Source organism: Heteronotia binoei, chromosome 6, assembly GCF_032191835.1.
Source record: "Heteronotia binoei isolate CCM8104 ecotype False Entrance Well chromosome 6, APGP_CSIRO_Hbin_v1, whole genome shotgun sequence".
In the NCBI taxonomy this organism is placed as follows: domain Eukaryota; kingdom Metazoa; phylum Chordata; class Lepidosauria; order Squamata; family Gekkonidae; genus Heteronotia; species Heteronotia binoei.
The window spans coordinates 146197714-146208054 of NC_083228.1; the positions used below are offsets into that span (position 1 = coordinate 146197714).

Below are 10341 nucleotides of genomic sequence, written 5' to 3' on the forward strand. Positions count from 1 at the left end.
CGGAGGTCCTACTCAGGTGAACATGGAGAGGTGGGGAAAGGGAGCAGACAATGAGGTACAGAAGGGACAGCTTACACAAGACTCCCCTCCCATATAGTCAGTGTTGCCAACCTCCAGGTGGTGCAGGAAAAGCGCAGATATACCTCTGCAAAAAATGAGCCTCAATAATAATACAAAAACTTATAAGTGCTTTATAAATATGGAGCAAGATAAGGTGAAATGAATCACAAAAATAGAAATAGAACACTGAGCATGCCCCCCGTATCTCTAAAGTCTCACAACCGAGAAATTAATGCCAAATTTTCAAATGAAAAGTCCAGGCTATGGCAAAGGTTGGTTCTTAAACGGAGCCCCGAGCTCCAATTCTTCTCAGTAGATGTTGAAGGAGTTCAGTGCAGCAAGGCATATATGGAACGTGACAGGGTTACACTTGATGCCCTGTTTCCCTGTTCTACAAGCTTTACAATGCCATTATGCAATTTGCAATGAGAGCAAGGCTTCAGAATTCTTAGCAATGGCAACCCTTCTTGGCCATCTCTCCACCCCAGCAATATCTCCAAGGTGGCAAACATCAAACCGTTAAAGTGTCATGGGCTGGGGCCGGGTCAGGCAAAGTCCAGGGGCAGTCCAAGATCTGTAGCTGGTGAGCAAAGAGGGTCCAAGGCGCCAAAACGGAATCACAGTCCAGGTATCACAGGTCAGATTTTCAGAAGCCGAAGTCAGGGGGTCCAGAAGCCAAAGTGGCTGCTAGAACGTCAGGTAAGTGACTAGTTGCTTCCACAAAGCCTCCTCCCAAAGGGACAGGTTTCTTACCTGTAACTGATGATCTTCGAGTGGTCATCTGTGCAGTCACACATATGGGGTTATCCGCCAGGATCGAGCCCATCTCGGAGAATTCAAAGCAATCCTAAAGCGTTATTTTTGGCGCACCTTTCCCCTCGTCCTGGGGAGGGGGCAGCATTTGCGCATGCCCAGACAAGGGGGAGGCGCCCAACCCACTCAGTTTCTTCCTGGCGCCGGGGAGGTGTATTAAATGCATCAATATGAAAGTCCAGCAGCGGGGAAGGCTGGGTGGGTATGTGTGACTGCACAGATGACCACTCGAAGATCATCAGTTATAGGTAAGAAACCTGTCCATCTTCTTCGTGGTCTCTGTGCAGTCCCACATATGGGTGACTGGCAAGCTACTTGTCAGGAGGCGGGTGCTGGATCTGTAAAGAAGATCTGCAAGTTAAAAGGAGAATAAATTTGTACTCACAACAGGTAGCAGATGACATTGTTGCGGGAGAGCTATACGTTACCAATTTCAATCAGTCAATAACAGAGGCAGCGAGGCGTTGTCAGGAAAAACAGCTTCTGGTTTATTACAAGCACGTGCAGGGTCTCAGGCTCTCAAGAGAGACTGAGCAACGAGCATAGAAAAGTCACAGCCTTTTATACCATCACAATGCCACAGATGCTTTTATACCCTCGGTACCTGCTTCCCCCTTTTCATACTTCTTCCTTCTTAACATCCTACATAACATTTCCCCTGTTATCTGTACCTCTGGGTGTGTCCCCAGTTCTGCTTTCACTGTATCCATCAGTTCCAGTCTATGGGCTTTTCCATTATAAGCCTTGATAATCAGTACCGGTATCAGCATCGATGCAGTAGATCGCACATTCAAGCTATGATCATGTATGCCTTGAAGATGATCTGGTTCCAACCGGTTGGCCTATATTTAGAGCTTAAGCCGGAATTTGAGGCTACACTTGAACCTTCATTTGTACAGGCCGGGACTTTCCAAATGGTACAGATCTCAGTTCAGTTCTTCTGCTGTAAACAGGTTTTGTGGTTTACTTAGCAATCACTTGTTATCCTACTCGGGGTACTTCCTCTTTTCTCACTCTGCTGAAGTTTTGCTTGTCTGCTTACTTATATTGCTAAAAAAGCTTCTTGTGTCTTGCCTTATGAAAAGCCTCCGTTTCTGCTGTCACACTTGATTATGATTTATAGATTATTAAAGCATTTGTTCTGGGGTCCGCTTCATCTCCCCCCTTCAGGCAAAACCTGAATCTTCTCACGGTTTTCGCCTGATTCTAGCTATACCTGTGTCTGAGGGACCTCATTTCTTCATATATTGGGTCCACTTGCTTTGGAGACCAGTGCATGGGTCGTTCCCTGTGAGGTCTTTTTAGAGCTGCCAAACCTTGGGGCATGCATCTCAAACAGCCATAAACAATTACACATATTAAGAGAAATATAACAAAAGCAATAAACCCTTCTTTCAGCCAAGAAAAATCCGGGAGCCAACTAGTGAGCCACTTGAATAACCCAGCCCCTGTTTCAAATGCAGCATCTGCACCTTGTGCTTCCTGTACCAGGTTGCGTAGGGTCTTTACTCCAGTAAGGATCTGGCCAGATTCATTAACATAAAAACAACATACTTCTCCTAAGTAAGCACATGCACCACCTTGCTGATCCAACAGCAGCTGATCCAACACTCTTCGATTTTGAAGCACAACATTTGCTATGCTATCAACCTCTTTCTGCAGTGTAAACAGAGAGGAAGCTGTTTTCTCAAGCCCTTCTTGCAGAATTTTGGAGAGGTTTCTTGTATAGATTTGTAAATCATAGACTCCCCAGCTAGGGATTATAGTATGTAGGAAATCCATTATGCTACGTCGTTTTCTGGGTGTGGGTCCCCCACGGGCAGGTGGGTACCCTAAATTCAAAACCTCATGGGCTGGGATGTTTTGGCGGTGATGTCCAGCAATAGTTAGGTGGGCCACTGAACACATTCCCTTCCAGTGCAAAGGTAAGTATTTATATCCAGTTTCACCGCACACCCAATAGACCCCTGGCAAATCGATATAGATGCCATCTGCAAGGGCATAGGAGGCATTGCACAAATTCTGAAATAAAGCCAGTGTCTTGGGATGAGTGGACGTGCGGCAAACCTGTAAATAGGCCAGGCCAGTGAGCCAAATAGAGGCGTGTGAGTTGGCCCATGTGGGTGGGTTTCCCCGAGAAGTCCATATTATGCCTCGAGTATTCAACTGCACAGCATATTCGGGGATTTTTGCAAAGGAGCTATTTTCCAGTTTTCTGGAGGCATTTGTTTGCCATCCAGCTTTGTCTGGGTCCAAGTGAAGGACATATTCACAATCCATGGCCTGCAAGGACCCTACTTCTGGACCTATGCCATCTCCTTTCATGCACCAAGGGTACTGTCTCTGGTGCTTTTGCCACCATTGGATGCAAATCAAACACAGTTCCATTAATACCTTGCACCCGAAAGCTATCATGAGGGTTCCAGAAGTCTGCACTACCATTTGTCCTTGTGAACATTTTCTGGCCCAAGGTCTGAAATCCTATGTAAGCGGAGCTGGAAGAGTTCAAAATCCAATCTGGTCCCCTTAGGGGGTCCCATGCCAAGGCTCCACCTGCTTCATGGGTGTGGGTGCAGAGCCAACATTTTGAGAGATTGGCGACCTTGGACACATATCTCAGGGGCTCATGGAATGGGTGCACTGGAGTCTTCCCATGGGAGAACATCCCCGCAACCCTCTGGGGAGTACCGGGACCAGTCCCATGCCACGGGTCTCGTGGGCCTCGGTTTTGGCTGGTCCCTTGTTTTCTCTTTTTGGTCCCCTGTGCCTTTTTCTTGGCTGGGGCCTGGGGGCTCGGAGCGTGCTGCGTCATTCTTGTCGGGATTGTGGGCGCTGGTGCTAGGGGCTGTGGTGGGGCTGGTGTGACTATCGGGACTTCTCCCAATGGGGGCGGGGTGTATACTGACATAACCTGGACTCGACCTCTCTGGTGTTGGGCGTCTCGTATCGGGGCCCCTTGCGTCTTCCATATCATCAGGGCCATGATCCCTAAGGAAAGTACAAGACACATACTCGCCATTTTCCCCATTTTGCCTACGTCGGCCAACAGTTTCCCTTATGGCTATAACCTTTTCTCTTAGCTTCCTTTTCCTTTTACGCTCAAGACACCACACAAGGCAACAAAGGTAAATCACTATAGAGGGGAGTATGGCACCAGCTGCTATCATGGGGAGGAGAAGGGCGTATTCCTTAATAGTGTCCCAGACCATTTAGATGGGAGGTGCTGGGTCCCTAAAGAATCGGACTAACAGTCTTTGCTGATACAATTTGCGGATACAGAAGAATAATGCAAGAAATATTACTGCAAATAAGCCTATGCCAAGTATTACTGCGAGGACTAGACTAGTATACCAATCAGATCCTGTTTCAGATCCTATGTCAAACATTCTCTTAACACAGACACATTTTAGTTTACACAGAGAGTCTCTGGTTGGTCTTCACAGCTGCTCCAGCGATGGCTACTTCTTCTCGTCTGCGTTGCCTGTGAACTTCACCGTTGCCGGTAGGCGAAGTCCAGAGGGTTGCCTGTGGACCCTGCTGTTCCGGTAGGCAAAAAAGGTCCAGAGGATCACGTTCGAGAGAATCTCAGTTTCAGTCCATCTCCAGGAACCGGTTGCACTTGCCAATCAGGGGCAGCTCGCTTTACATGAGTCCAATGAATCCACCGGGCCAGTCCTTGGACTTTAACTGCAGTCGGGGTAGAGAGCAAAACAGTAAATGGGCCTCTCCACTTTGGCTGGAGGGGTTGCGATCTCCAGACTTTTACCCACACTGTGTCCCCAGGCTGGAACGGGTGGACCGGGTTATGGACCTGCAAAGGCAAAGTTTCCAACACATACTTTGACACATCATTTATTGCCTTCCCCAATGATTGTATTTCCTGGAACCAAACAAGGTTCCCAATCTGTACTGGGTCGGCTTTTATTCCCTTTACAATTGGAGGTGGTCGCCCAAAAACAACTTCATATGGGCTAAGCTTTAAGCCTTTCTTAGGCAAACACCTGAGCCTAAACAGAGCGATTGGCAGCGCCTCCGGCCACTTTAAACTGGTTTCCTGACATAGTTTTGACAATTGGGCCTTTATTGACCTATTGGCTCGCTCACACTTTCCCGAGGATTGTGGCCTGTAGGCGGCATGCAATCGCCAATCAATGTGCAACACTCTTGATACCTCCTGAACTATCTTATGGATAAACGCCGGACCGTTATCAGAGGAGATAGTCACTGGGAGACCCCAGAAAGGTAAGATGCTCTTAAGCAGGTGCTTTACCACTTCTGCTGCTTTCTCGGTTCTTGTGGGGAAAGCTTCTATCCAATTAGAATAGGTACATACAAACACAAGCAAATATTTCCAACACCCTGACCTGGCATTTCAGTAAAATCTGTGATAATACACTCAAAGGGGGTGGTCCCTGTATGCTGTATCCCTGGGGGGTGACTGGGCCCCTGTCTTGGGTTGTTGCGCGCACAAGGAACACACCTAAGGGCTGCCTTCTCACATAGGCTATGCAATTTTGGAATGTACAGTTGCCTATCTAATAGCTCAGCCAAAGCAGTTTTCCCAAAATGTGTTCCCTCGTGGGCCTGTACAACTAGGGGCCAAGCCAGGGCTTCGGGTACAAACAAACGTTTATCGGGTAACTGAATCCATCCCTGTACACGTACCTGGGGGGCGCCCTGAGCTGTGGCCCAGCTTTCCTCAGCCATACTGTACCTAGGGGTCCATTCGGCCAGCGGGACCTGGAAGATAGGGCAAACAAGCTCTTCCTCCTTTGTCATGTCTTGCATCGCGGCTTGCTTTGCTGCCTCATCAGCTTTTCGGTTCCCTATACTTACTGGACTTAGGGGTTTTTGGTGAGCCCGGCAGTGCATCACAGAGACTTTTCGTGGAGCCCACACAGCCTCCAGCAACTTCAAAATCTCAGCGCCATATCTAATAGATTTTCCTGCCGAGTTCATGAGTCCTTTCTCCTTGTAGAGTGCTCCATGAGCATGCAAAGTCAGGAAAGCATATTTTGAGTCTGTGTAAATGTTGGCAGCTATCCCTTCCGCCAATTCTAGAGCTCGAGTAAGGGCGATCAATTCGGCCTTCTGAGCGGACGATCCGGGCGGCAGGGGTCGCGCCTCAATAATACTCTGCTGCGTGACGACAGCATATCCAGCGTAGCGGCTTCCGTCTTGGACGAAACTGCTCCCATCGGTGTAGTACTCAACATCTGGGTTGGGCAGAGGTGCATCCGTCAGGTCGGGGCGGCTGGAATATACTTCGTCCATGGTCTGGATATAGTCGTGGTCAACAGGCTGATCACTGATTGGGAGTAGGGATGCAGGGTTCAATGCTCCTGTGACAGTTAGCCGAATTCTGGGATTTTCACACATCATGGCTTGATATTTAGTCATTCGGCTGTTAGTGAACCAATAATTTCCTTTATAGTCCATTAGAGTGAGAACAGCGTGAGGTACCTTCACTTCAAGCTCCTGGCCCAGAGTCAATTTATCCGCTTCTTTGATGAGTTCAGCTGCGGCTGCAATGGCACGGAGACAGCCGGGCCATCCTTTTGCTACTGAGTCGAGCTGCTTTGACAGGTAGGCAACCGGACGATGCCAAGAGCCTAGCACCTGGGTCAGAACTCCGATGGCCACTCCATTTCGCTCGTGGACAAAGAGGGTAAAAGGTTTCTCCACATCTGGTAACCCTAGAGCGGGTGCTTCCATCAACAGTCGCTTCAATTCCTTGAAAGCGTTCTCCTGCTCTGGTGCCCACAAGAATGGTTCCCTCTCTCCCCCCTTTGTAGCTTCATATAGGGGTTTTGCTATGAGAGCGAAATTCGGGATCCACACTCGGCAGAATCCTGCTGCACCCAAAAACTCCCTTACTTGACGTCTTGAGGTAGGGATGGGTAGGGCACAAACAGCTTCCTTTCTCTCACGTCCCAACGCTCGAGTTCCTTGGGACACATGGAATCCCAAATATTTCACTTGGGCTTGGCACAGCTGGGCTTTCTTTCTGGATACCTTGTAACCGGCCTTCCATAGCAAATCTAAGAGTTCCACAGTTGCTTGGTAGCAACGCTCCTGGCCGTGTGCGGCGATCAGCAAATCGTCTGCATATTGAATAAGAACACATTGTCCGGGGGCTGCATCAAAGTCTTGCAGATCTTGCGCCAGCGCGTTTGAGAAGAGAGTAGGGCTATTTTTGAATCCTTGTGGGAGCCGGGTCCACGTATACTGGAGTTTCCTTCCAGTATCCTGTTCTTGCCACTGGAACGTGAAAATGGGCTGGCTCACGGGGGCAATTCGTAGGCAGAAGAAAGCATCTTTAAGATCTAAGACAGAAAAGTAGTCGGCTTGCTGCGGCACCAGTCCCAATAGCACGTAAGGGTTTGGCACCACCGGGTGCAATGTCACAGTCTTTTTATTTACAGCCCGCAGGTCCTGGCATGGTCTAAATACGCCTGTACCAGGTTTTTGGACTGGCAGCAATGGAGTGTTCCAGGGGCTCTGGCAGTCTTTGAGGATGCCATGTTCTAGTAGTCTGTCGAGATGCTTTTGGATGCCTTCCATGGCCTTCCAGGGGATGGGGTATTGTCGTAGACGCACAGGCTGGGCACCTGGTTGAAGCTCAATGATGATTGGGGCATGATTTCGGGCCAAGCCTGGTGGGTTATCTTCGGCCCAGACTCCTGGGACTATGGAAGCCCACTGGTCCGACAAGATGTTTTCTGGGGGGTTCTGGAACAGCCTCCATTCTTCTTCTATGGGGCAGGTAAGCACATACATCCCTGCTGGGCTGGCTCTAAATGTCACTGTGGCTTGGCCATCCTTTTCGAAGTGTATGGCCGCCCTTAATTTGGACAAGATGTCTCGCCCCAGCAACGGGAGGGGGCACTCAGGGACGTACAGGAATTTATGCTGGACAAGATGGGATCCCAAGCTGCAAATCCGCTCTTGCAGGAACGGCCTGGGCCCTGTCCGTCCCGTGGCCCCGGCGATGGGCACGGTCTGCTTGGTGATGGCTGCAATTTGCGTGTTTAATACAGAGTATTCAGCCCCAGTGTCAATCATGAAAGATAGTTCCTGGTCCCCTATTTTCGCCTTGACCAAGGGCTCCCCGGGGCCAAGTGAAAGAGAGCCCGGTCTGTCCTAATCGTCCCACTGGTCTTGTGGGCCCATGGTGGCCAGACCAATGAAGTCCATGTCATCCAGACGTGCACCTCTTTCATTCCTGGCGGGTCGACCTCGCCCTCTTTGAGGTGGCATTCCTCCCCGGCCTCTAGGGGGCGCTAGATTACGTTGGGGGCAGGAATTTCGCCAGTGGCCCAATTCATGGCAAAAGGCGCATTCATTCTGTGCCAACGGTGGTCACATGGGCCCCGTCTGGGGTCTGGTTCGGGCTCGTCTGCCTTCTCGGGGTCCCTGATTTCCACTGTGTTCCCCTATGGCAGCAGCGAGTAGGGCGGCCTTCATCTTAAGCTTTTTGTCTTCTGCCTTTTTAGCCTCTTGCTCTCGATTTACAAACACTTTCTGGGCTATCTCTAGCAGCTGGGTGATATTCATGCCTGCGAAACCCTCTTGCTTCTGGAGCTTCCGCTTAATGTCATTAGCTGCCTGGCTGACAAAAGCGCAATTCACCATCCGCTGATTCTCCGCTTTCTTTGGATCGAAGGGTGAATATAATCGGTAAGCTTCGTATAGGCGCTCAAGAAAGGCTCCTGGGGCCTCATCTGGTTTCTGAAGGACCTCAGCAATTTTACTCATGTTGGTGGCTTTCTTAGCGGCTTCCTGCATTCCAGCCAGCAAATAGCCTCTATATGCCTGCAACAATCGCATGTGATTGGTGTCATTCGGATCCCAGCCAGGGTCCGCGTCAGGGAAGCTTTCTGCTAGCCACTGGTCACGGTCCGCCACTGCGGCAGGGGTGGCTTCTTCAGCTTTCTTTTTAGCGGCTCTGAAAATACGCTGACGTTCCTCCGTTGTAAAGAGGGTCAGAAAGAGCTGCTGGCAGTCCAGATAGGTTGGGCAATGAGTCCCCATTATGCTGGTCAGGAGATTCGTAAGCGCTTCAGGTTTTTCGGTATAGGAGGCTACATGGGTTTTCCAATTAAGAAGGTCGGCAGAGAAGAAGGGTGTGTAAATATAGCGGCTCTGGCCTCCCTCGACCCTCCCATCTGCGCCCAAAAACTGAGGCGTTTGAACCTGCCGTAAGGGCATGACTTGGGCCGCCGAAGGGCCCGAGGGAGAACCGGGGGGAGGCAGAGCCGCCGCCTGACCCCCAGACGGGGCCGCTTCCTCATCCTCCGGCGCCTGAATCTTTATCTGTACTGCACTGCCGGGGCTCAGAGCGAAGGGGAGACCCGGTAAAGAGTTGGACCTGTCCCGGACCTTTCTATCCAAAATGCTAGACAAGGTGGGGCTCCAAGGAGCGGTCCATGGGTATTCTGGTCCTGCTTGCAGCGCCCGGGCCAAGGCGGTTGCCTGAGGAGGCGGTACCTGGGACCTGGTAGTCATGGCGTGTTGTCTAACCCCAGGGTGTGGCGCGCCCGATTTCGGTGGCGGTTGCCTGCTTGACGGGGTTGCGGACCTATGGGCTCCCCCTCCAGGCGCATTTTCCTGCGGGGGCGCAGCCGGGAGTGCTGCGGGAACAACTTGTTGAGGGGGCCCCATAGGAGGCGCAGCAGGTACGTAAGGAAGAGGCCACTCAAAATCCGCCGGATCTATCCCCTGATCTAAAGTGGGGTAGATCAATTTTTCAAACTGTTGTTTTGGCAGAGGTTGCTGGCGCTTGCCTCTTTCTAGCTGGTTTGGGTAGGATGCTTTGCCAATCGCTTGAGAACAACACTTAGACGCATCCCTATTAGACTTTCTTCTTGGTTTCACCAATAAAACGGTTTTAGTTGCCTTCATGCATTGCTTCAACCAAGGGGGCGGGTTCTGGAGCAAGCTGAGCCATGAATCAATATAGGAATATTGGTCGGGGTGGTCTCCTGGTGGGGTTACCACTATGCTATGCACCCTCTGTGCAATGTCAACCGAAAAGGTCCCCTCAGGAGGCCATCCGACGCCAAAGGTGGGCCATTCTAATTCACAAAAGATTCGCAACCTGCCGGGGGTCTGATCATATTCCCCAAGGTTGCCAACAAAACCTTCTTCAAAATGTTCTAACATACAGTCAAGAGGGGTATTTGTGGACTGGGAACCTCCCATGTTGTCTAATTACAGTGAACAGAGCGTCAGTTCCCCTTCACTTCCCTCGTCGCCCTTGACGGGATCTACCACGCCCTTAACGGGGTCTGGCGGACAAGGTCCAAGAGTGGAGTGTCTGTGCCACCAAGAATGAGAATCCGGGTCTGGCAATGGGCCGGACGAGGGGCCGGGCAAGGGGGACGCCGGAGGGTCAAGCAAGTCTGCAAGGCTTGTGGGGCTTGGAGACACAGGGCAGGAAACAGGCACGTCCGAGGAGGGGCGTTT

The 10341-nt window shown here is 50.7% G+C and overlaps 1 protein-coding gene across 1 annotated transcript; it reads right to left on the minus strand.

The window, feature by feature from the left end:
* Positions 1 to 3497: 3497 nt before the first annotated feature.
* LOC132574395 (uncharacterized) lies at positions 3498 to 10077 on the minus strand. The gene is given in 4 exon segments (XM_060242758.1): positions 3498 to 3861; positions 4446 to 5226; positions 5229 to 7889; positions 8277 to 10077. Coding segments are annotated over 4 exon segments (5607 nt in total).
* Positions 10078 to 10341: the final 264 nt, after the last annotated feature.